This window comes from Adiantum capillus-veneris, chromosome 28, assembly GCF_014529385.1.
Source record: "Adiantum capillus-veneris isolate H3 chromosome 28, ASM1452938v2, whole genome shotgun sequence".
Lineage (NCBI taxonomy): Eukaryota > Viridiplantae > Streptophyta > Polypodiopsida > Polypodiales > Pteridaceae > Adiantum > Adiantum capillus-veneris.
In genome coordinates, this window is record NC_140958.1 from 47944308 (window position 1) to 47972263 (window position 27956).

Below are 27956 nucleotides of genomic sequence, written 5' to 3' on the forward strand. Positions count from 1 at the left end.
TCCAGAGACTTCAATTTTGACTTTTGGGCTTATACAGTGCTAGACTAGCATAATATAAGACCACAGGACATTTTTGGGTTCAATCGGATCAAAATTAGTATAGATACACTCGGTTTATAGGTTGCAGATTAGACCTTTGATTTTGCTAAAGCCAAATCCGAAAGTCAAATTTTGACTTCCATAGCACGATTTGAAGTGATACACAGAGACCAATCACGAGAGTTCTCAAGAGCTCTTTTGTCCTTATAGAAAAATAGCTAATTTGATTAATTATGTACAGGAATCAGGTTGCAGACGAGGAATCAGTGGCTTGGTAGAAAGTTGCAATTGAATCGAGTGAAAATTGACGACAAGTCAATCCAAGGTGAGTACTCTATCCAAGGCTTCATAAGTCTATATGAACCTTAGATCTGGTCGATTACTAGGAAATCAAGGCCTATTCGGAGAAACCACCAGTAGAGTATCCACCGAAGAAAGCATGAAACAAGGCAATTCCTTGCACACAATTGCCGAAGAAGTCTCAGACACTTTTTCATATTCAACATCCGAAATGTCTTCTTACTCGACTCACTCGGAAACCGGAATGACAATGTGCTATAAGCATATACTCTCTTTTTACAAGACTAACCATCATGGAGCCCAGGTTTACTTGGACCCTAATGAGGAGTATGCTATCTGCATTGACGGCCATGGTATTGAGTTCGAAGAAGAGGTTAGGGCAAACAAACAAGGAAAAATGTACATGGATCGAAACGGAACTCAATATGTACAAGTCAAAAATCTTGATGTGGTAGACAAATGGGGGTTAGAAGTAAACACTATAATTCTAGATATGTCAGCAAAAGAAGGACCACCAACTTTGGAATTCGAGGGCTACGATCAAGTAGACTTGAAGCCTTTGAAACGGCTTAGTACGGATAATCCTAGGATCGGACTTTATTGTTGGGAAGATAGAAACATAAAAGATTTTTTGTGGACTTCTCATGCTAGACCAGGACAATTAACGGCCATGAAGATCATCTATATCTTCAAGATCAAAGATAAGGGATCTGCGGATCTACCAACTTACTTGTTCAGGGATTGTTATAACAACAACTTCTTTATGATGACTCCTGAGAAGTAGAACAAACCAAATACCAAGGGTATTCCATACGGGATTGGATATTGGGTCAAGGACCAGAAAACACTCCAAGAGATGAACATCGTGAGAGATCATCTGACAGTAATGTTTTCAAAAATGGGTCAAAAAATACAGTGGAACGGGGAATCCATATGACCACTTAGCAAGATTTAAGCAAGTGCTAAGAGCAGAGCGTATATTCGATTTCCATACTCAATTCGAGGGGTTTGGAATGACACTAGAAAAAAAAGCTTTGACATGGTTTCAAAACATTCCACCAAGGTCAATCATGGACTTGAACACATTAGCTCAAGGATTTGTAGATGCATGTTCTAAAACGGGGATTAAATTTAATTCGGTAGCTCAAAACTACAGTTTTAAACAGAAACATGGTGAGTTTGTTAGGTATTGTGCAACTCGAATGAAACAATACATTGCCCTGAGATTCCTAGAGATGGAGATACCTGCAGAGAAAAACTTGTATCCTTGTTTCTGGAGGGATTGCTAGACAAAGAACTTCATGCTATACTCTATAGTAAAAAGCATACAACCCTAGAAGTGTGTGTGTCTAATGCTATTGACCTAGGAGACAATTGTGAGATCTTCACGACTGTTGTGGTACCACTCTCAGCCATAGAAGATATGGTAAAAAGGATGAATGACATGATGAACAATATGCAAAAAGTACCTATGAGAGGACCAGGGCAAGGGATACCTCCACAGGGACAACCAATTAGGCCACAAAAATGGTGTGCAATCGAGGGTAAATGGACCAACCATGAAACCCACGAGTGCTACTTTAGACCAAAGTATGATGGGAATGTTCAGTGCATGTCCATGAGGCCGGAGGGACAACCCATGTACAGATATCAGCCTAATATGGTCCAAGATCAAAGACCACCAATGGGTCTGGAAAGAACTCAACCTGTGTTGGGACAACAACCTCCGTATCCAGGACATAATGTGGTGCCTGTAAAGTACATGCACTCGAAAGGAGTCATAGATGAACAAGCATTAGTGCCTGTTACACCCTATGCAGAGTCTAGTCCATCTACAGTAATGGTAGAGGGAAGATTGGTATAGTCTACATCCACCACAAATGGAAGAAACCATGACTTACGCTCCACGAGAGCTCGCACCAATGTATTATGTATCTAATCAAGGTGTCAGACCTCGCATGGGAAGACCCATGATGAGGCCCAGAACAGGAAACTGTCATAACTGTGGTGTTGATGACCATTGGAAGAACGAATGTCCAGAGCCTTACAAAAACCTCAAACCAATTGAAGCCTGCTGCATACAATGTTGCAAAAAGGGAGGACACTTTCCAGAAGATTGTCATAAGAATCCTTTGAACAAGGGAAAAACGGTTGTAAACGTAGTCAAAGTGATGCCTAGTAGCTCATCAGAGAGAGAATCGATTTTTCCAATCAAGGTAATCACTAGAGCCCAGGCAAAGAAAAAGAAACACAACTCCTCTGATGATTCGAAGAACACAAAAGTTTCTTCTCAAAGAATCAAAAGGAGCAGAAGCAAAAGATATGAGATGAGAAAACAAAAACAACGGGTTGATACGAAGAGAAAGCAAAAATCCTAGCCCAGGACAAGTTGAAAGAAACTGGCGGTGAATTCAAGGAAACAACCGTGAAATCTGGAGGATCCATTTTGGTTGATAAAATTTTTGAGCCTATTAATGCTGCCTTGGAAGCTTACCAAGCAAGACTTAAAGCAGGGCAAAACATGAAAAACAAATGGAAAAACTATCCATCTCCAGACATGGAAGCAGCGAAGCTGGAGGCTTACCAAAATTTGGTAAGAATCACGCAAGAAATGCTGGATAAACAAAAACCCAAGCTTGAAAGTATTGCAAAACCTGAAGAGCTTGCGGTAGAAGAAACAAAAGCAAAATCCGATGTCGTGGTAGAACCCCACCTTAAAACAAATGAACCAGAGCTTATAGTGTCGGGAAGCGAAGATGTCTTGGACGGAATTCCATTCATAGAGGAAGACTAGCCAGGACACTTATGAGAAAAGGTGAGAGAGATCAATGATGGGAGCCTAACTTTAAAGTCAGATCCTATAGAGGAAGTCTGGTTGGATAACCTACCATCTGATATGAACATGGATTTACAATCCTTGTACGTGGATTGCGGATCGGATGTTTCAGGAATATCTAAACCATTGACATTAAAAACATTACCTTCTTACTTGGGAGATAACGAAGATGAATCCATCATTTGCAAGACCACTCAAGTAAAAAGAGCCAAACAGACCTTAGAAGTAGACAACATTCATTCAATCATGTCTACACCTATCCAATGCACTCTTACTTTGGGAGAACTGTTGAAACTCATGCCATACTTATGGAACGATTTACAAAAAATCCTAGAGAAGGTGGGTATAACGGGGTTAATCTATAAGAATTTGGAAAAATTGAAAAATGAAATGGAAAACAAAGAGATTCGATCAGTTCCTATGAACAAGGTCGGAGAATATTATGAAGGGGAAGAAGAAAACACTATCCTCCTAGTGAAATATAATGACATTGAAACCATGGCAATACTGGATAGTGGAGCTGGCATAGCCATAGCCACTAAAGCAGTATGGGAATCCTGGGGACAGCGAGCCATTAGACAAACGCGAATGAAATTGCAGTTGGCTGACGAACACATTGAGAGAACACTAGGGCTACTAGAAAAAGTGATAGTCAATTCCTGTGGAATTGAATATCAACACACATTTGCCATAGTAGACTTTGGGAAAAAACTCAACTATGAAATCATATTGGGAAGACCTTTATGCGAAGGTACAGCTTATCGAAGATTGGGGAATCAACTGTCTGTACTTGAAGCAGGTGGGATCTATAACAAGAGTTAATCTAAAATATCACACTTATATAGATGTCTTGAAAACACCCATCCAAGAGTTTGATTCAGTCTCTTCGGCTGAAACTAAACTCCCATCCTGGTTAAACAAAGACATTCGTATTTGGATGTGCGGAACTTCAGAAAATGGAAGCTTAAGACGAGAGGAATGTATTCTAGAAAGGGACTGTACAGACAAAGCCTACATACCTGGACCCTTTCTAGAGCATTTATTTGAACTAGTCGAGTGGGCTCAAATTTTAGCGACAATGGATGTATGTGTGAATACGTCTATGCCTACTCAATTTTGCAATGAGGATGGCAACGGCATAATTTCCATCAAAATGATGTCAATCCTCAACATTGAAAACAAAGATGAGGAAACCAAGGACTTGATGAAATCTCAAAAAGTCTTTTCTGACCTCTATTACGATGCAACTGATGAGTTAGATGAGCACTCAGCTACCTCAAAAGATTTGGGGTCCGAAAAAGAGCATACGAGAGCTGAGTTACTCTTAAAGGGAGGGGAGGAAAAGTTTTTTGACTTTCCAAACCAGAAGTCAAGAAGACAAAAATGGCATAGACGAAAGAGAGACACCAATATCATGAAAACACGACCTATGCCATCAGTCTCCAGTAAAACACAATTCCTTATGCAAATAGAGGCTAATGATTGTGTCAAGGACAAGATAACTGGCAGATATCTTGCAAACAAAAACTCAGAAATGTCTCAGACATTGAGAAAATCAAGGAAGGGTACTCAAGAAAAATCTCAGGATAAAAAACCACTCATGACCGGAGTCGAGCAGAAAAAGAAATATCAAGAGTTGAAAAAAGCTCTAATACACAACCGAAATGGAAACCACGGAAGAGGATGGTAAGGATGTAATGCATGTTCCATCCCATTACAGAAAGTATACTCTCCAAGATCAGAAAATCATAATTGAACAACCTGTTAGGGAACCACGGAAACAAGGCAAGTCTTACGAAGGACCTGAAAACGCTCAAAAGGTAGACTTGGCTGAAGCAGGAGAAGAGCCTAGACCTGCTTACATTGCAAATGACCTAATAGAAGAAGAAGAAAAGCTTTTGCTAAGCTTTTTAAAGGAATACCAGGATATCTTCACTTGGTATTACAAGGATCTCAAGGGTCTTGATCCAAAAATCTGTCAACATACTATACCCATGAGAGATGATGTGAAACCAAGTAGACAGAGACCATACACCTATAATGAAACATTTGCCAGGAATATCAAAGAAGAGATTGAAAAACTCAAGGAAGCTGAATTCATTTATGAAATTAAACACACAGATTGGGTGTCTCCAAGTGTGGTAGTACCTAAGAAGAATGGGAAATTACGAGTGTGTGTTAATTTCAAAAAAGTGAATGCAGCTACCATTAGAGACAACTTTCCTCTCCGATAACTGAGCATGTTTTAGAGCGAGTGGCAGGAAAAGAAGCTGACAGCTTCTTAGATGGCTTTTTGGGATACAATCAACTTTCGGTTGACCCAAAAGATCAGCATAAAACTGCTTTTGCAATAGAATGGGGTATACTTACCTATCGGGTTATGCCGTTTGGGTTAACTAATGCTCCGGCCACATTTCAGAGATTGATGAGAAATGCTTCAAAGAGTATCTTCGAAAATTCTTAGAAGTATACATGGATGATCTATGCGTACATTTGCCAATTTGGGCTAATCATTTGAACACCTCAAAAAGGTATTCGAGAAATGTAGACTTTACAGGATTTGCTTAAACCCTGAAAAGTGCACGTTCATGGGAAGACATGGGAAAATTCTTGGACATATCGTGTCTGAAAATGTCATAGCTACCAATATTAAGAAGATTCATGTCATTGTTGATTTTGCCTAGACCAACAACAGTCAAGGGGGTACAAGAATTCATGGGACATTGTGGATATTACCGACGGTTCATCTACAATTATGCTATAATTACGAAACCCATGTATAGCTTGATTACACACTTTGAATGGACTGAGGCTTGTGAAGAATCCTTCATGAAGCTTAAGAAATCTCTCACCTCAGCTCCAATATTGAAAGCACCAGACTGGGATAAGGTATTCCACGTACATGTAGATGCTTCAAACTTTGCTATTGGTTGTATACTAGCCCAACCAAGAGATGGAAAATTTGACTTTTCTATTTCTTAAGCTAGCCGACAATTGAACATGGCAAAAAATAATCACACTACCACTGAAAGAGAAGGACTAGGAATGATCATGTCGTTAAAAAGTATTGACATTACCTATTAGCCAACAAATTTGTGTTCTTTGTGGACCACCAAGCTTTGTTATATTTGGTCAACAAGCCATGCATCACAGGGAGAATAGTGAGATGGTTCATCATTCTTATCAAATTTGATTTCACTGTGGTTGTAAAAAAAAGGCACTACACATCAACGAGCAGATCATTTGTTGAGGATTGTTTCAGGGGAATCACCTAAAGCGGTAGACGATGATCTACCAGATTCCTATTTGTTCTCCGTGGAAATGATACCTAGATGGTCGGAAAACATTGTGTCATTGATGAAAATAGCTCAAGTGGATTCACAAATACCACTTCCTATCACAATTGATTTAATCAAGCAATCGGCTATGTATCAATTACTAGCTGGAAGGCTATCTAAAAGAAATCGAGACGGGATATTGCTTTTATGCATTAACCCTAAAGAAAAGGAACAATACCTAAGTCAAGCACATCTTACCATAGTAGGACTTCACTCTGCGGAAGATCAAACTATGCAACGAATCTTGAGACTTGGAGTATTTTGGCCGACTATGAGGAGAGATGTTAGATCTTTTGTAAAAGATTGCCCTCAATGTTAAAAACAACCACCCATTCCTCATGTAACATTGTTTCAAATGTCACATGTTCCTAAGTGGAGTAATTATCTGGTTACTTACTTATTGAGCCGAACATTTCCTAAGGATACGAGTAAACGCTGTCAAAGAGTAATTGAAACTGAAGCAAGAGACTATGCTCTTATTGGGAACCAATAGTTTCGGAGAGGTAAAGATCAACATTTGCGTCTTTGTGCAAATGAAAACGAGTATATTCCGATTATAGAACAAGCACATGCTGGATTAGTTGGAGGTCACTTTTCCAGTGAGACCACCGCAAAAGAAATCTTGATGGCAAGCATATGGTGGCCAACACTTTTTGCAGATGCCAAAGAATATGTTCGAAGGTGTAATGCTTGTCAACGAGCAAAAATGCCAACACGAGTAGATAGCATGCCCTTAAGACCAATGATGGGGGCTAGAGCCTTCACAAAATGGGGTATAGATTTTGTTGGACCGATACAACCACCTGCTTATAGAACCCAAGCTCAATATATCATTGTAGCTACGAACTATTTGACCAAGTGGGCCTAGTCTAAAGCGACTCAAAATAATGATGCCATAACCACTCTTGCATTCTTATATGGGTATGTATTCACAAGATGTGGACTACCAATAGATATTGTCAGTGATCGGGGAACTCATTTTCTCAATGAGGTAATAGATTATTTGCTTAATGAGTTTATGGGAGTGCATCCATGGAGCGAGCCAAGAGTAGTGAGCCTCGAGAAAAAATGAGAAATCAGTTGAGCAGATAGAAGCGAGCACAAAGTAGCTTGAGACAACCCCACTGTAGTAAAATCAAGCCCCATGTATTTAGGGTTTAATACTTCTATGACAAATACTCCAGTGCACATAGAGAAAGACGATCCTAAAATCGCGAGAGAGAGAGAGAGAGAGAGAGAGAGAGAGAGAGAGAGAGAGGAAAATTTGTATAGACCTTCATGAATGTTAATACTCCCTAAGCAAAAATTGGTAGGGCAATGGAAAAATTGCATGCACCATGATTTCTTTTAAATCATGGGAAAAAATTATAGGGAGGAAAATTTGTAGAGAGCTTGTGTGTGTGTGTGTGTGTGTGTGTGTGTGTGTGTGTGTGTGTGTGTGTGTGTGTGTGTGTGTGTGTGTGTGTGTGTGTGTGTGTGTGAGAGAGAGAGAGAGAGAGAGAGAGAGAGAGAGAGAGAGGATTTGAGATGTACTACCTTTGCAAAAGGCCCAAATGATCTATGAGAGAAAAACATACATTAATCATACCTATGATACAATTATTTGAAACACGAATGAAACAAAAGAAACAACCTGAAAAGATTATGAGTGGTGGGTACAAAATGAGATAGTGACAAGCTAGAGGGGGTTGTAAGTGTGTGTGTGTGTGTGTGAGAGAGAGAGTGATAGAGAGCATGCCATTCAAAGTTGACCATTGGAAAGCAATGGAGATTGCAATATATATAGACAAGAGAGAGTGCCATGGTAGAGTTGCAAAGTTTGCAAAAATCTTTGAATATGTTATGGATGAAATCTATCATATTCTTGAAGGAATAACCTAGAAAAAAAATGCTTTAGTACCTACCTCTTACAAAAATTTTATGCTGATTCATTTCAAAAATTAGGTGCTGAGTGGGTTACAAAATGCACTAAGTAGGAGGAACTAAATAACTGCAGTGATCTATAGACTATAGGTTTTGCTATCTTGTCTACCCTTCCAAAAACAAAATAAGACATCACCCAGGCTATAGCCCTTATAGCTGATTAGGTTGGATTCTGACTGCCTTTGTTAGCATATCCTTAAGAATGGCCTTTGGAATTCGTGCTTGATGGATATGCATGTTGTTGTTGACATCTTGTCCAAGTACAATCAAGTACACAAAATAAAGATGCTTGCAAGCAAGAAAGGATGCTTTTTTTGCCAACCTGCCTTGAAAATCAATGCACGAACAAGATGGGACATTCTTAATTATAACTTCTATGCATGATGTAGGGGATCTACTGTGACCTGTCAGTAGTTCTATGGTAAAAATCTCTTTCTCTCCTTCCACTTCTACGCGGCTTCCAGTCAATTTTGCTAATATTTCTAATGCTGCATTAACTTGAGCATAGGCAGCCTTCGATACCCCTGGTCGATAGGGATAATTTTGATCTTCATTTTTGTTGGCATGGGGCTCTCTCTGATGCACTTCTTTGGGGATCAATGATTCCGTTGACACTCCAATCTCAAATCCTGCCTTCACAAGTGCACAAGCTTCTTGGATGTTGAGTTTGGTGCCCTTTGCAATAGGCCAAACATGCGGAGCGCATTCTGGTGGGTGTATGATGCTTGTGACCATTCTCCATGTATGCCTCACATCTGTGTTGCAAAAGTAGCAAAACTTTTGCTTCCGCCAAGAAGATAATTGACAGTCACTCCAAAAACATGGAGCTGGGTCTCCCGGTCTCTGCCTCAATCCACACTTCTTACCAGCTGTCCAATGGTTACACTCCACTCTACTTGATGTTGGTATCCTACGAATAGCCCACTTTATGTCATGGACATTTTGCTCTAGAGCTTGCAACAATTCACTGCATGGTTGCTCATGTGCTGCATTTGACGTCTTATCTTGCGTGACATAATTATACTCAGGCCTGTGGCTACAAATGCTTGTATCCATATCCATTAATGGTCGCTTGGCACGCATTGTCCTCTTCTCACCCTTGAAATTAACTCTGTTATTGAGCATTGGAGTACCCATGGAAGCATCATCCACTTCCCTAGAGGTGGCTGCTGGTGATGGACTAGTCTGCATCCTTGACATGGCTCTGTCAACTAAAATTTCCAATGTTGGCCCCCCTCCAATATATTTACCATCCAAGAAGGCTAGACGCCGGGCACACTGAAGATAGGCATTGATAAGATCAGTGACACATGCATCATAAAGACTAATTTTTTGCTTGTACCCCTCTCCAGCCAACCAACTTGCATGTTTGCTCTCAGAGAGGTTGGTCCTTGGAATCAATGAATTCATTATGGGCTCCCCATCCTTGACCATCGTATGTCCCCAATGGCTAACCCTGAAATGCCACCAACTCAACCAACTATCTAGCTTTGGTATGTTTTTATCTGTTGTCTTGCCTGTTGCCCACCAGCTCCTAATCCTACGAAATTGCTCGAGTGCCGCATCTGTTGTTTCAGACAATCTCCACTTCTCACACATCTCTTTATGCTTTGATTGGTACTAGGAGTGGATATACCTCTGTGTGTGCACCCTCAAATTATCCTCCCAGTGCCATAGAAAAGACCTTTCCCTACCCACCATTTCCTTCTTGTCCCCGAACACATATCTCACTGCATTCCAATTTGCTCCTGCCTCATCTGACATGAATCCTTGAAAATTGGCTGGCCTATCTGTGTGCTCAATCATAACCTGGTTCATAGATTCCCAAAACATTATTTGTGCTTCCTCATCCTCTTCTTTGAACTCGCATGTGGCAATAGTTAGAAGCTCTCCAATCCTAATAACATTACAAAGCCATGAGCCAAGGTATACAATAGTTTACACAATTAGTATCCACATCCACTTATTTATTTTTTAATACTTATTTGTTACTTACGTGTGATCATAAACATGTGCTCCCATTGTGTGCCAGCCTCCTTCTATTCGATGGACATGGTCAAAACAAACCCATGATAATCGGAGGTCTTCATGTCCATCTCTATCCATCCTTCTGACCACATCTACTCCTGAACCTGGGCCAGTAGTAGACATCTTGAATATGAAGGACCGCTCTTGTGATGTTGATGCTTGAAACGGAAATCGAGAGCCATGGAAGAACTGAAAGTGGCACTTTCTCTTTAGTTCAAGAATTGCATCATATCCATCACCCATTGGTCGAGTGGTCCTTCTACACTGCATCACCATTTGCTTTACCCTACAACATACATAATCATGGGTGAACCAATTTTTCAAGAATACAAGTGTTTTGGTGCTTATAAGTTGAAAACTTACTTCTTCATGTTGACAAGGGTAAGCAATTCTTGGGACATCTCATGGACCTCCTTCTCACTTGTAAAATCCGCACTTGTACTATTGTCATCTGTGAAGGCCTTGAGCACCATCTCTCTAGCCAATATCATTTGTACCTTCCTAGGGCCTGCTCTATTGTCCATTGTCACTGCCTTAGCAACTAAGGCTTTTATGTTCTGAATTGATGCTCTAGACATTCCCTTAGGGACGATGTGTTTGTGCTTGCCATGGTGCATAAATAGCCTACTATGGCAAGAATCCCTAGGCATAAAGTAGTAAACTGTTGCTGGACAATCTTTCACACACATGGGAACATGCTTGCAAAAAAAGCATTCCAAATTTCCATAGCTCCCCATGGCTAGGCAGCCATTCTTTGGGAGCTTGGACAACTGACCATTCCAATGTTGCTTGTTAGTTTGATTAGTTCCGCTCCTAAATGAGCATCTCTCATTCATACATTGGAAAACCCCTCCACAAAAACTCTTCCTAAGGACAAAAGATTTTTGAGTTCTTGTCTAAGTTTGTGGTTTTGTCCACAAATTTCCCTCATACTTTTGCTCCATACCCTCCATTGCCTTCCCCTCAATCATTTCATAGATGCAGAATTCTTGGTAGGTTTTTGGTAGATCTTTGACCTTGCCCTTGTATTCACACTCTTGCATAATAGTGTGAAGCACATCATTGGGAGGGAGTGTACGGATGATCTGGAATGCAGAAACTGCTGTCTCAAAATTTAGAGTTTCTTCATCTAGCTTATCAAATTCAACATGATCTTCATTTTCCTCATCATCATCAATTTGTCTGCAAGAGAGAAAAAAAAATAGTGAAGAATTGTTCAAATTCAAACCTTCCAAAATGATCTTGGACTTACATGCACTTACATTGGTGCAGGTGATGGACCAATTGGAGATGACTCAGGGGTCTGAAAGATGTCTTCTAGTCTTGCAGTGTAACTTTTAGATAATGATTCCTCCAAGATGAAGTATGCCTCCATATAAACCCCCGCATAGGTGGGAAGAGGTGCCAAAACATTAAACTCTTGTCCCTCCTGAACAAGAGCCTCGACAATGACCCTAGTTGTACCACACAACTTCTCTTGCAAGAGCTTGACGGGAAAGAGGCATTTTCCATGGATGAATGGAATGTTGATGGACTGTCCGGACACAGATTGCAAGAAAATTTTAGCTTCCCTGCATAAAAGAGAACTTTCAATCAGATCAACACCATATCCATAGTTAATAATTCTGAGTAAATTGAACACGTGTCAAGTCAATCTGTACCAACAACTCTATAAAGTTAACAATTTCACATTCATTCAAAAACACTACTGTCTCAATCCGAGTTTTTTTAAAAAATGAAATTCTGACAAAAATGCTTAAAAAATGTTAATCTTGAGAAATGTTTTAAAAAACATTAATCTAGCGAAATGGTTGTAAAAGTTAATAATTTCACAGACATTCGAAAACACTACTATCAATCCCAGTTTTTTTTTTTAAAATGAAATTCTGAGAAATGTTTAAAAAATGTTAATCTTGAGACATGTTTAAGAATACGTTAATCTGGAGAAAAAGTTGAAGAAAGTTAGTTTGGTTTTTTAATTATATTCTAACTTTTCAAAACATTTTTATTGCCCTTCAAATGTTCAACTTTTGAAATGCACACTGCTTATTCTTAATCGTTCATATTGTTTGCCTGGTTTCCATCCTTTGCAACGCCATGAGGAAGGCAAGGCTCTTGCAATCGTCACCACTGGCCAAATACTTCCACCCCTTAAGCCCCAAGAAAACAGCAAAGGTAAGCTTAACCTTTTGATTTAAGGACCATCTTTCTCAAATCTTTAAGCACGCTGAGCGCGCTTAAAGATCTGAGAAAAGAGAAGGTGAATTTGAAAGCAAATGAGAGCATTTGAGTTGAGCGTAGGTGTGAGAGGAATGGAAGATTCCTGTTGCTGTGTGTATTGAGCAGGTGGTAGCACTGTTGAAGCTTGCATCACTACTAGTTCGTGGTAGCAACAGAGCTCAGAGAGAGAGAGAGAGAGAGAGAGAGAGAGAGAGAGAGAGAGAGAGAGAGAGAGAGAGAGAGAGAGAGAGAGAGAGAGAGAGAGAGAGAGAGCTCCTATGAGAGACACTGTGTATAGTAAAGCTCCCTTAACACCTCAAACAGTGTGAGATGCAGGGTGTGAGTTGTCGATGGAGAACTAGAGAGCAAAGCCAGGAGGGGTCAGCGTGACTGCGAATGGAGAACACACACACACACACACACACACACACACAGAGTCACTTACATGTTTGCAGAAAGAACAAATAGATTCTTCACATAAAGCTCCAGGAGAATGGAGAAGAGCAAAATGATAAGTGGTAGTATAGAGGTGGTGCGAGATTTGTAAAGTGATAAATGTGCATGCCAACTGTAATGATTTCAACTCGCCATAATGACTCTAACACACCACAACTACCCATAATTTAGTTAATGGCTGGAGCGAGATTCGTGATGATAAATGTGTCGACCGTAATGATTTTAACTTGCCATAATGACTCTAACGCAACACAACTACCCATAATTTAGTTAATGGCTGATGTTGTCCTTTCCAATGTGTCCGATTCAGTCATTCATATGGCTTTTAACTAGGTTTCATATAATCGAGAATTTTCATTCTTTCAAAGTGTTTATGCACTTCACAAGATCGAATTGTGAGGATGGTAAGTGTGAGGCAGATATTATGAGTATGGTAACTATGCCTAAGAGAAGGAAAATTGTGCAGGGTGCAGGGGATTCTGGAGCAACATACAAGAGAAGAGATAGACCATCAAAGCAGGACAACTTCAATAGGTCAATTGCAAGAGCAGGTAATCAAGAGCATTCTCAAGTAAGTCAAAAGGATGCTGAAGATGTTGAGGAAAATGGTGGTGCTGAGGAGCTGGTTGATAGTATTGTTCATGACTTGGAGCAAGAAAACGTTGAGAAGGTAGTGGATCAAGTTGCTATTGAGAGAGAGGAGCAGGGAGCTGATACTCAGAGAACTCAGGAAGATGATCAGAGTGAGGAGGTGGTAGTTGAGAAACATGACCAGGTGACTAAGGGGCAATGTGATGATGAGGTGACTAAGGGGCAACATGATGAGGAGGAGGGGCAACATGATGATGAGGTGACTGCGGGGCAAGATGATGAGGAGGAGGGGCAACATGATGATGAGGTGACTGAGGGGCAATAAGATGATGAGGTGGCAGAAGGCCAGAAGATCTCCAATCTTGCAGGGGGGAGAAGAAACAAATTAGAGTTGTTTGGTAAGATCCTTGAGATCTCTACACCACAGGCATTCCTTGAAAGAATCAGAGTCACATTTTCTGGACCACCCCTAGGATCCCATTATGCAGGTTACTGTCTAGTGAAGCCATTAGAAAAGTAAGCCCTTCCACCAAAAGATCACTCACAAGAAGTTTTATTAAGATGGGAGGATATCTTGAGAGCAAGGGAGCCTTTACTGTCTCCATTATTGATCTAGAGGGGGAGGAGACACCAATCACTCAAGAAAGGATAGATTCTTGGGATGACTGCTGGAAAACAATTAATGAAAGATTTGAGAGGTCCCTTGATTTAGAGACAGAGTGGGGACCCTACTTGAAAGGAAAGATGGTCCATGTCCTGGATGGCAACAATCGTCTGCATGCATGGATGGAATGCATTAGACAAGGTATTCTTTAACTTAATCTCCTTTAAGAACTTTTGTTGTGTTGATTGCACTATTTTAATATAATTGTACAATTATGCAATACAGGGTTTGAGAACGACCTGTCTAGACATTGCTCTGTGGTCTGCCACTTTTTGCAGTTTGCAAAGACTGATGTGGGGGAATTAATGTTTTCCTTGGCAAGATTGAATAAGTAAGATGATGTTGGGCATCTACTATTCTCCTTGAAAATTTTAATTGTTGTCTTGGAGTTATTGATATTCTTTTTTGTTTTAATGCTACAGGATGAACGATTATGCATATGTGCCAACCACATTTGGAGATAGGTTGTTCCAATTGAGAAGGCTAGGAGAGGCAGACAAGACTACTCTCTTGGATGGTTTGTCTATTGAAGACAGAGCATGGGTGGAGAAAGAAATGTAGGTTGTTTCATCTCGGGGGAAAAGGAGTTGGTTTACACTCCCTGTGCAAATAATGACATGGTTGCTCTTTAAGGATGAGATGGAACAGAAGATTGAAGAGTTGGCTAAGGGAATGGATGAAACTGGTAGGGCCAAGGTGATAAAGAAGATGGAGATTACCTATAGGGGAAAGACCTCCAAGTATGCAAGGATTGCAGATCCTGCAAATGGAGAGAAGTTTTGGTGTGCTACTCTGTCCTTGCCTTGGCATGAACCGAGTGCGCATATTGCGATTGAAGAGAAACTCAACATGATTGGAAATGCTTGCATAACAGATGTGGATAAGGCACACATTGTGAAATTGTTAGATAGCTCACAAGTATCAATTCGATCCTTGGAGTGCCTTCCCAATGACAAAGCTAAAGTTAGGGAGACTGGCTCCACATGTATTGCTTTTGGTTGCAAGTCAATCAATATGGTCTAGGTCTATTACTAGACATTCAAAATGCTAATTGGAACATCGATTCAGCAACTTTGTCATGCTTTGCCGAAGAAAGTACTTCAATAGAGCATTTCGCGTTGTGGAAGGTGGCATTAAGTCGACCAATGCCATGAATGAGCAACCCGGATTACACAATGCAACCCGTCGAGTTGTTTATAGGTTTGTTAATTTGTATGGTTCAATTTTTTAGTCCTCATTAAACTACTACTCAGTAGTTGGTGTGTGTTTAGATGGCTACTCAAGGAGATTGCACAACACATGCTTGATGAGGTGCCCCCCTTGGCAAGTGTATGGACATATGCAGATAACCCTACGTTCATGTATTCCGATGTGAAGCTTGGAAGGGTAAGCGATGCATTACATTGCATTTTTTATGTTAACTCTTAACGCATAGGGAGATTATGCTAAATAATAGTTGTTGATTGTGCAGTCCTTGTCCACCATAGAGAAAGCCAAGTGTCCGTGGTGGCTAGACATGGTTAAGAACCATGTTCCGGATGAGGAGTTGGAATTATTTCAGCAACATAAAGAAGCCCTTCAACTTACAACTACTACGAATAGTGTCCTGGAAGAGGAGACGACGGCAACTTCTCAAGTAGTAGCATCCACTGCATCAGCATCATTTTGTAAGACACTTCCTATAAATCTTGGTAGGGAAGTCGTACATAGTGCATTACAAGAAAACAAGGCTATAGAGGATGGCAAGATGCAAGGGCAACATCAAAGCGCAAGTAGTAGTGGAGGGCTAAGAGAAAATGATGACATAATCAATGAAACATTGGAACCTACAGGTAGTGTTGATGCCTTTGCTTTGTCTATCTAATATGATCCATGGAGTGTTGTGATTGTTGATACATTTTCTTAAATCTAAAAGCTTTGATTTGTAGGCACTATTTACGTTTTCAACATTTCTGTTGAAGAGCTTGTTCATATTATTGAATATCCCCAACAAGCAGAGCAAATGGGGCTTGAGGTGTTAGAGGCCTTCAATGTAGTTTGTAGCCAAGGCACTGTGAAGGGCACTCAGCTAGACTTGTGCATAGACCTCATATTTGCAGATTTTCCATCTAACGTGGCTGTCGAGGGATGCTTTTGCAATAAAGTTCCGTTTTGGAACAAGATAGTGGATAACCTGTATGACACCACATTTCAGCTTGCAGACTCATGCTTGAGTGATAGGGGGTTTTTTGTTTGTTTGTACACCATGGAGGAAGGGGTGAAAGTCGAGCAAGCTGGCAAGAAAAAAGGGTTTAAGATATATCATCGTCAGGTTGTGAGATGCACACCACCTATTGGAAAGAGGTTGGGACCCATTGTCACACAGGTACAAGTAATTGATTCTTGATTTAATGTGCAATAGAATTTAGTGTGGCATCCTATTCTTTAATGACATGTATGACATAAAGCTTTCTATTTGAATAGGTGAATTGCTTGATCTTGTCTGCTTTTGTTCGTTGTTCAACAACTTGTGTGTATCGTATACATCATGATCAGTTGCCAGAATTGAAACTTGGTGGTGACCTTCAATTTGGACAGGACCTTATCTTCGATATGTGAGTTGACTCTATCATTTACTTGTTTATATGCCTAATCCATCATTTATATATATATATGCCATTAAAGTAAGTAAAATGTGTATTCAATGTCAGAGTACCTGAAGCAGATTTAGTAAAGAGGAAAGGAAATCCATGGAGGGGTGGTTGTCAAAGAGGTCAAAAGCTTGTGAAGTACATAATCGCACTTTTTAGCCGTCCACAGGATGTAGTCCTTGACATATTTGCTGGCACGGGTACACTTGGCTCGGCAGCTAGCTTCATGGATAGACATGTCATTATGTTTGAGAGGGATGAGCGCATATATGATCGCTTGTTGAAGCCATTTGGAGTCAAGGTATGTTAGGAGTAGGTTCGTTGAAAATTATAAGTTGATTGACAAGAGGGTATGTATTAAGCAATTGTGTATTTTTTTGCAGATGGATTGATTTTAAAGGGTCGCAATGTAGTTGAAGATTGGATCTAGCCAAGCTTCACATTTTCTTTTTGCTATTCTCTAAGATGATTGTGCTCAAACTTAGACTCACTGGCAGTGTTGTAGATTTCTTCAAAACTACCTTTCTTTTATGGTTGTATAAGAACGGTTGAATATGGTACTCGTGTGTTTGATGGTTGTATAAGAACAGTCGAATATGGTACTCGTGTGTTTGATGGGGCTGTTTTTTTGGGATAAAAACGCTAGTTCTTTAGGCTGATTTGGGGCTAATCTGAGGCTGTTTTTTTGGGCTAAAATCGCTAATTTTGTAGGCTGATTTGGTGGCGGATTTGGGGCTGATCTGGGGCTAAAAACGCTAATTCTTTAGGCTGATTTGGTGGCGGATTTGGGGCTGTTTTTTGGGCTAAAAACGCTAATTCTTTAGGCTGATTTGGGGCTGATCTTGTCTGGGATGTCGTCTCATGGAGTGCATTGACTACGGATATGCCCAACATAAGCGAAAAAGGCGAGGAAGCTTAGGGATGTTTTGAGCATATGCAATGCAAGGACGCCTCTCCAAATGCGATCACCTAATCTTGCATCTTCACGGCATATGCCATTACGCAAGACACTAATATGGGCAAAATAGTTCAGATGATATTGTTAGTCAAGGGCTATTGAAAAACGATGTCTTTCTTGGAATTGCCTTGGTCGACGTGTATGCCAAATGTGCTCTATCTTAGCAAGCACAAAAGGTGGTCGAGGAGTTGCTTGTCAGGGATGTCGTCTCATGGAGTGCACTGATTGCGGGATATGCCCAACACGAAAAAGGCCAAAAAGCTTTAGGGCTGTTTTTAGCATATGCAATGCGAGGACTTCTCATGGAATGCACTGATTGCGTAAAATTCTCAACACAGGAAAGGCCAAGAATAGGAGCTAAAAACGCTGATTTTCTCGGCTGATTTGATGGATCATTTAGAGGCTAAAAACGCTAAGTTTTAGGGCTGATTTGGTGGTTGATTAGGGACTGATCTTGTCTGGATGTCGTCTCATGGAGTGCATTGACTGCGGGATATGCCCAACACGAGAGGGAAAGCCGAGGAAGCTTAGGACTGTTTTCAGCATATGCAATGCAAGGACGTCTCTCCAAATGCGATCGTCTACGCTTGCATCTTCAAGACATGTGGCATTATGCAAGAGGCTAATATGCGTGAAAGAATTTCGATCATATTGTTTGGCAAACATTTCTGGAAAAAGATGTCGTGCTTGGTTTTGCCTTGGTCAACATGTAAGCGAAACGTGCTCCACCTCAGCAAGCACCAAAGGTGGTCGAGGAGTTGCTTGTCAGGTATGTCATCTCATATAGTGCACTAATTGCAAGATATGCCCAACACGGGAAAGTCTAAAACAGGGAGCTAAAAATTGCTGTAATTTTGGGCTGTTTTGATGGCAGATTTGGGCCTGATCTGGGGCTGTTTTTTTGGGCTAAAAACGCTAATTTTTTAGGTTGATCTGGTAGCTGATTTGGGGCTGATCTTGGGCTGTTTTCTTGGTCTAAAAACGCTGATTTTCTAGGCTGATTCGGTGGCGGATTTGGGGTTGATCTGGGGTTGTTTTTTTGGGCTAAAAACGCTAATTCTTTAGGCTGATTTGGTGGCTGATCTTGTCTGGGATGTCGTCTCATGGAGTGCATCGACTACGGATATGCCCAACATAAGCGAAAAAGGCGAGGAAGCTTAGGGCTGTTTTGAGCATATGCAATGCAAGGACGCCTCTCCAAATGCGATCACCTAATCTTGTATCTTCACGGCCGCTATGCCATTACGCAAGACACTAATATGGGCAAAATAGTTCAGATGATATTGTTAGTCAAGGGCTATTGAAAAATGATGTCTTTCTTGGAATTGCCTTGGTCGACATGTATGCCAAATGTGCTCTACCTCAGCAAGCACAAAAGGTGGTCGTGGAGTTGCTTGTCAAGGATGTCGTCTCATGGAGTGCACTAATTGCGGGATATGCCCAACACGAAAACGGCCAAAAAGCTTATTAGGGCTGTTTTTAGCATATGCAATGCGAGGACTTCTCATGGAATGCACTGATTGCGTGATATTCTCAACACAGGAAAGGCCAAGAATAGGAGCTAAAAACGCTGATTTTCTCGGCTGATTTGATGGATCATTTAGAGGCTAAAAACGTTGAGTTTTAGGGCTGATTTGGTGATTAGGGACCGATCTTGTCTGGATGTCGTCTCATGGAGTGCATTGACTGCGGGATATGCCCAACACGAGAGGGGAAGGCGAGGAAGCTTAGGACTGTTTTCAGCATATGCAATGCAGGGACATCTCTCCAAATGCGATCGTCTACGCTTGCATCTTCAAGACATGTGGCATTATGCAAGAGGCTAATATGGGTGAAAGAATTTCGATCATATTGTTAGTCAAACATTTGAGGAAAATGATGTCGTGCTTGCCATTGTCTTGATCAACATGTAAGCGAAACGTGCTCCACCTCAGCAAGCACCAAAGGTGGTCGAGGAGTTGCTTGTCAGGTATGTCATCTCATGTAGTGCACTAATTGCGAGATATGCCCAACACGGGAAAGTCCAAAACTAGGAGCTAAAAATGTTGTAATTTTGGGCTGATTTGATGGCGGATTGGGGCTGATCTGGGGCTGTTTTATTGGGCTAAAAACGCTAGTTTTTTAGGTTGATTTGGTAGCTGATTTGGGGCTGATGTGGGGCTGTTTTCTTGGTCTAAAAACGCTAATTTTTTAGGCTGATTTGGTGGCGGATTTGGGGCTGATCTGGGGCTGTTTTTTTGGGCTAAAAACGCTAATTCTTTAGGCTGATTTGGGGCTGATCTTGTCTGGGATGTCGTCTCATGGAGTGCATTGACTACGGATATGCCCAACATAAGCGAAAAAGGCGAGGAAGCTTAGGGCTGTTTTGAGCATATGCAATGCAAGGACGCCTCTCCAAATGTGATCACCTAATCTTGCATCTTCACGGCCGCTATGCCATTACGCAAGACACTAATATGGGCAAAATAGTTCAGATGATATTGTTAGTCGAGGGCTATTGAAAAACAATGTCTTTCTTGGAATTGCCTTGGTCGACGTGTATGCCAAATGTGCTCTACCTCAGCAAGCACAAAAGGTGGTCGAGGAGTTGCTTGTCAAGTATGTCGTCTCATGGAGTGCACTGACTACAACATATGCCCAACACGGGAAAGGCCAAAAAGCTTAGGGTTGTTTTTAGCATATGCACTGCGAGGACATCTCTCCAAATGCGGTCACCTATGCTTGCATTTGAAGGACATGTGGCATTATGCAAGAGGCTATTATGGGTGAAAGAATTCCAATGATATAGTTAGTCATGCATTACTGAAAAACGATGTCATGCTTGGCATTGCCTTGCTCAACTAATATGGGCGAAATAATTCAGATGATATTGTTAGTCAAGGGCTATTGACAAACGATTTAGTGCTTGGCATTGCCTTGGTTGACATGTATGTCAAATACGCTCTATGAAAATGTTATATAATGGACTTGGGAGTTGGTTGACTCTGTTACAGTGTTTTATGGCTCTCTAGCTTTTATAGACATGTAGAATGTCTTACTCTATTTAACTCATGAGCAATATATAGGTTTCTCACTAAACTTGCCATCTCCCTCCAACTAGGATTTTTTGTGCATGCCACTCGCTCCTATTGCACTTAGATTCTTGATGGTAATAGTTGCTCGCTCTCATGGGCTCGCTCAACGGCCACCCCCAATTTATGGTCATCCATAACAAATCAGCTCCCTATCACCCACAAGCAAATGAACAAGCTGAGCATACGAATAAACTTCTTAGCTCGGTACTGACCAAAGTGGTTAGTTCAGGAAGGACAGACTGGGAAATGAATCTCCATGCTGCTCTATAGGCTTATCGAGTTTCTTTCAAAACAACTCTAAATGCTACACCCTTTAACCTTGTTTATGGTCTTGATGCCATACTGCAATAGAATTTCTATTGTCGACATTAAGGGTAGCACACAACCTTGAGTGGACTGGACATGAATTGTCAGAAAGACTTGAAGATTTGGAAAAGCTAGATGAGCAAAGGCTAACTGTTGTAGCTCATATCTATGCACAAAATCAAAAGCAAAAACAGTTTTTTGATTCTCACTTAATCACAAATGTTTTCAAGAAAGGGGACTTAGTTCTAGTCTATTCCCTTAAGCAACACATTCCCAAGTTTAAGAAAAAGAGAAACGGACCATTTATCATTGAAGATATATCTCCAAGTGGAGCAGTATTGTCCACCCTAGATGGTGAACCTATGGCTAATTGGATTAGTGGATGTCATTTAAAGAAATACAATTTGCCATTAACCAATGAGTTGCTAGAGAGAATACATGCAGCCAAACAAAGCAAGATCAAGCGACAGCAGGTTATTGATGAAGCCCAAGAGGAAGCTAGACTTCGAGTACTCAAGCGTAAAGATGCTCTCAAGAATCAACAGATACCGATTCCAATCAACACTTTGAAACTAAATGATTGACAATGGGAATTACCTAAAGACGCAATTTCAACAGATGACGACTCGTTAGACGGAATGGATCTGCGCATCAAAGTACAGCTCAACAATCATAGCACCAATGCTTTGGTAGACACAGGAGCTAGAGTGAATGCAGTAAGTTATTCCATATACACGCAGGAAACAAGTCAAGCATTGATAGCAAGAATAGCGACAATCAAAGGATGCAACAAGAATCCAACTCCAACATTGGGAGTAGTCAGCTTGAACGTGGTAGTACATGGATGTTCATGTCCGCATCAGTTTGTATGCTTGCCAGATGAACACATGAATGAGATGATGATTCTTGGAATTCATTGGATGCATACATATAAAGCAATACCAAATTGGGATACAAATCAGCTAAAGCTATCACCTAAAGGAGGGCAACTCATTGTTCCAATTGCACCAAGCAGGGAGGAATGGAAAAGATGCAATCAGCAAACCAATCCACGAAGCCAATCTTCTCCATTCTCTAAACAATCAAATGGTACAGGTAGCATGCAAGGATTCAGGCAGATTTGGGTACCAAAAGCACAACTTAAGGATAAACCAATTCAGATTTGGGTGCCTAAAACTTCACCGAAGAAACATAAGACGGCTCCAAGGATTCGAACACAGAATCGAGCATCTACGAGCAAGGAACCTAATATAAAAAGGGTTTGGAAGAAAAAGGAGTACTAATCTTCTCCACAGACCGCAAAACCAATCAAGCAGTGGCGGGTTAAGTCTCAACAGACTCCACCACACCATGCGACACCAAGCCGACCAAGCTACCAATGGAGAGAAAGAGCACAACAGTCTAACGTGCTACCAACAGCTCGAGCAATCAGCGTGCTAAAACAATTTGATGGTACAATCAAACAAAGAGCACAAAAGCTACAAGATTTACTCTTTGGAAGACATCAGCAGCAAACCTCGACATCAGAAACCCTTGAGTTAATTACTCAAGACCCAGTTCTTGCACATCATATTGGTTTGAATTGCATTGATCTTCATACCATGGTAGATCCAATCACAGCTATACATAGACACAATTGTTCAACCCATGCACGCAGCCGTCTCAAAGTACGCCATCTAGGAAGGGTGGAAGGGCACTAAGTACTAAGTAATCAAGGGCAATGTCTGAAGAGGGAGGAAAAAGTTTCATGTTAACGTGTGATTTTTTGAAAAATTACCTAATAATGCCCTTATAATTCATCAACAAGGGAAAATTCATTAATAATATCTTCCCGATGAGTGTAAAGAGTGTATATACTATAAGAGAATCATAAAAAATAGTCCTTTTTTGGATATTTTTCATCATTTTTGTTGATAAGGAGGCTTAAAAATGGAGAAATCCAACAAAAAACAATAGAGCTGTGTTTTTCAAGTGATTTTCTTAATTATTGGATTTTTACTTTACTTTTTAGAGAATTTTGCTATTTCTTTGATTTTTTCAAATAAACAAGTCAAAATTAATAATAAATAGCAAGAAAGCTCAAATGGAAAAATTGAAGACACGATGGTGATCAGAAGGACAAGGTAGACAAGCACAAAAAAGTTCAATGAAATCAGAAGACGAAAGCGGGAAGCCTAAATTAGGCGGCTAGGCCTACTTTTCCAAAATTCTTGCAGAATGAGCTACAGGAATCCGATCAGGGAATTTTTCGAGTCTAACATAGATTTCATGGCCTAGTAGGACTAACAAGGGAATCTGGGGGAATTTGGTTCGGAAAGTCCAGGTATAGATATCCATGGTAGGCTAAAACCACCTCATTTCCACTTGGAGCCTTTGCAGAGAGAGATTTTGGCCTCTTGCGCGCGACATTTCCAGAACCCACAGTTGACCTTTTTCAGTGCCGTCTCACACGATACATGAGGGGTAAGTTATTTACTCGATAATGATCCATTATGTACGGCCGGTAGCTAGTCTAAAACCTTAGAAAAAACCCTAGAAATTGAGCAATGCATGAAGACCTACGACGTAAAACTGACCATAGCGGCCTGCAAACTTGAACAAATCGGATGGGATTTGAACCATAGCAAGCCCTAACATAATAGAACCTTTCTATACCAGCAGATGACCATTCGGCTGGGGTCAAGGGGGTCCCCAATAGAAAAGTTAGGTTTTTGGCAAATGCCAGAATTTCGACCTGACTCCACAGATGGTTTGCTAATGAGGTCCATATACAATGTATATGGTTGGTTTGGTGAAATCCATCAAGCAAAGCCCTCGAAAAGCAGAAAACGGCTTGAAGATTACAAAGCGTCAAATTCGACATACGAGGCCAAAATGACTCCAAATGAGCCAGAATTGGACAGGTAGCTTCACATCTATGTTACGGACAAGTCCAAAGCCTCTAAGTTGACCGACCAACCCAACAGATAGAGTAATCACAAAAAATGATAATTTCAGAGTCGACAGAGCACAAAGTGATGTCAGCATGACCAACACTTGACCAAGTTCAATTTAGGACTTGTATTAGGTGTATGAAATATGTTTAGGTCAAAATTTGTGAGTTTTGCAAAGTTTTTGTCACTGTTGTAAATAATTGCGATTATTTACTTTTGCATGATTTTTGCTTCGAAAATGTCAATTCACCTCACCTATCATGTGTACACACCTATTACATGCCAAAAATCAAGTATGAGCCAAAATGACCACCCATTACTTGTAAAATTGCCAAAAAACGCAAAGAAGTCTTTGCAAGCCAAAATATGGGTTATGAACAACTTTTCTTGATCCAAATCACCTCATATCTCATAACCACGGTCTATACCATGCCTACAACCAATTTGTGCCAAAAAATGCCAATTCTGGAAGAAAAGTTCATGATCGCGATTATTTACTTTTTGATCAAAAGTGGGAAATTTTGATATTAAGCTATCATATATCCAAAGTACATGTTGTGATAAGCCCACTAGCCAACTTTGAGTCAATTTGGAGTTCAAAATCTCAATTTTCCTTTATACCTAATGTTTCAGAGACCTAAAGCCAAAATCGGGTACCATTTTCAAACTGTGCATCCAAATGAGCCCATATTTCACTCAGAGCGTGTATTTGGCATATACTTCAAGCCTATAAAGCCAAGTTTGCAAAAAGTTGAAAATTTTCCTCAGCTGTAAATAATTGCGATTATTTACTTTGGTTGCAAAATTTTCTTTTGACCATACACTTTTGTTCCTTGCATGATTTTATGCATCTTTGCTTGTTCAAAAATTGATTTGAAGCAATTTGGACCAGATTATCACCATTTCAGTCTAAAGGGACATTCCAGAGAAAAATTCAAAAATCTGCTAACTTTGCACTCTATTCACTAAACAATAGCAATGCAAGCCGCGGAGAAGGCCAAGAAGAAGCTAAACCAAAAAGAGAAACTACAAGAACTACCTCCATATCAACTGGACCCCGAGTCAGTCAAGGCGGCGAAAGCATCCTATCTTTCTAAAGAATAGCTAGAAGAACACCACACCATGGTCTTCACTGGCAGATTCAAGAGTGAAGAAGGGCATCAGGTGGAGTTGCATCTCCTACCTAAAGAGTTCTATAATGTAGCTGCAAAGCCAGAAACCAAAGAGGCTAACCGCAGGTTGGGGCTCAGACATTTCTATGAACAAGAGCCTTGCGGAGTGGACTTTCAGAAAGATTACAAGCTTCTGTCCACAATCAAAGAAGACGGAACCGCCCAGATATCAGACACCCAAGGGAACAAGGTCGAGGTAGTAATTACAAAAGAAATAGTGGCAGAGGCACTCAGACTGCCCACTTAAGGAATGACCATGCGGGCAAGAGACATGAAGACCACGGGCACATTTACCAAGGAGAGAGTCGCGTCTACATTCGCCGATCTCATCCACAAACAGGTGGAAGAGCCAGCCTGTTTGTACCATCAACACTTTCATTTCCTGGAAAAAGGCCACCAAGGTACACGACACCAAATCACGTCGTGGCCACCACCTTTACTCAGGTTTTGAAGTCAAAAACAAGGCAGCCTGTGGACCATGCGTAGTATGTCTTGACAACCCTAAAGGGCACCAAGAAGGAGGGTAAAATCACATACTTGGGTGCGCCAGAAGTGTTGACAATAATAGCCTATCATGCCATCGGCATGGCTAACAACCTACCGCCTGCCCCGGATCAGAATACATGGATCTTGGCAACACAACCCTCTCCAAGAGCTACAAGATCAGGTAAAAGATCTTTTAAATTAGGTGATGAATCAGATGACAGCTCATCAAAGCGGCACAGCAGTGAAGAGCTATGACAACGAAGAAAAGAGAGCTAGGATGGAAGAGATGAAGAGGAAAGTTGTGGTTGTCCACCAAGAGGAGCCGGCTCAAAAACAAGCACATTCTAAAAGAGAAAAACAGGCTTACCAGTGCAATAGGCAAGCAGAAGGAAAGGACCCAAAAAAGTGGGTACCCACTGGACTGAAAGGACTTCAAACAAAGAATCATACAAGAAAAGAGGCCAAGGATCCAAAAGATTATTTAGAAAGAATGTACCAAGAGTCCAAAGCCCTAAAGCTGAAAGAGGCAGAAGAAGCCGCAAAGAAAGGTGAGGAAGTGGCTACCCAAGAGCAAAGCCAAGCATCTTCCAAACCCACCCCACCGCCGTCGGAACAACAGGACCATCCCATGCCTAGCCCACCACCATCACCACCAGGCCACGGTACCAATGAAGAAGCAGAGACTGAAAAGGGAAAAGATTTTGAATTCACCCAACAAGAAGAAGCTACACAAAAAGCTGACCACACCAAAGGACATGAGGAAAAAGAAGCCAAGCCAAAACCGGAGCAGGTAGTAGAAGAAAATCAAAAGACGACACAAGAAACTGATAAGGAAGTAGATACAAAAAAAGAGCATACCACTACCCATGAGAAGGAGCCTGATCCAGAGAAGCCAGAAAGGCCAGTAAGGGTTGAGACCACACCATCTACTTCCACTCAGCCAGAAACTGCCAAGGCATCAAAGCCTCAAGATGGCGAAGGAAAAGAACAACCATCTACCTCTACAGAACTACTAGCACTTACAACACAGCAAGAAGCAACACAGGAGGCTAGGCACATCCCAACTAGCAAGACGGGAGGAGTGGCAGTCCAATGACGAAGTTATTTTACAAGTAAATGAGTATGCAAGGCAGATGCAAGACATGACGGAGAAACTCCGCTCAGCAACCTTAAACCATAGCACAAAGGCCAAGGAACAAGAAATGGTCATCGATGCTCTTCAAGCAGAGCTCGAAGACAAGATGATTATTATCACTGATCTCCAAAGGCAAGTTCAAGAGCTAAAGACAGAAGCAGAACAACATCAGATATCCAGGGACAAACAACAAAAGGAAATGGAGGAGTTAGGTGACCTCCTCACTAAATTATATGATGCATGCAAGGTGAAAGACGAGCAGCTGACAGAAGTCACAAATAAACTTCTTACCACCTCTTTGTCAACTCAAAAAATTCAAGTGCAGTTAGATGTATCCAACGCTTCTCTATAATATTCCGAACAGAGAATTAATGATCCGGCCTTTTTCTTGGAGAAAATCAGAGAAAATCCAGTTGTGGCCTCGATCAAGGGAACAGATGAAGTGTACAAGACACTTGAAAAGAAAAACAAGGATTTAGAACTAGAATTAAAGCTCGAACAGTCACAGCACAGATACCTGGCACTCATGCGGGTACAAAGAGAGGAGGAGCTCCTAAAGGAGATAGCAGAACTCAAGCGCATAAATCAACACCTCAGAGATGGAAAGCCCAATGCACAGGAAGAGGCAGGCACTTCAGAGCGGCCCCAAATTGACATTCCCTCGGTCTCGTTTGTTGAATTTGAGACGCAGTCCACAGCAGAGCAGAGTGGTGATGAAAACTTTTAGCTCCACATTACATACGAAGATGCAATGCCAATGGTTCAGCTGTTGAAATCTGAAGAAGATGCACTAAAGGAGAAGATCACCTTAGAGGTGGATGAGCAGTGGAAGGCCACTATGAATTGGGAGTTGAGAGTTTTACACTC

The 27956-nt window shown here is 41.0% G+C and overlaps 1 protein-coding gene and 1 pseudogene across 2 annotated transcripts; one reads left to right on the forward strand and one right to left on the reverse strand.

Annotated features, from left to right (window-relative positions):
• Positions 1-8586: 8586 nt before the first annotated feature.
• LOC147420396 (uncharacterized) lies at positions 8587-9519 on the reverse strand. The gene has a single exon (XM_086504455.1). The coding sequence runs from the start codon at positions 9517-9519 to the stop codon at positions 8587-8589; it is 933 nt and encodes a 310-aa protein (XP_086360581.1).
• A 3042-nt stretch (positions 9520-12561) lies between these two features.
• LOC147420397 (uncharacterized) lies at positions 12562-17602 on the forward strand (annotated as a pseudogene). The gene is made up of 11 exons (XR_015186929.1): positions 12562-12639; positions 13607-13641; positions 13732-14536; positions 14621-14726; positions 14818-15595; positions 15667-15781; positions 15867-16227; positions 16324-16766; positions 16931-16989; positions 17086-17326; positions 17409-17602. The product of XR_015186929.1 is annotated as an uncharacterized LOC147420397 (transcript).
• The last annotated feature ends 10354 nt before the right edge of the window (positions 17603-27956 follow it).

Coding starts and splice junctions, on each gene's coding strand:
- LOC147420396 (XM_086504455.1), bottom strand. CDS start 9,519: ATGCGTGCCAAGCGACCATTAATGGATATGGATACAAGCATTTGTAGC.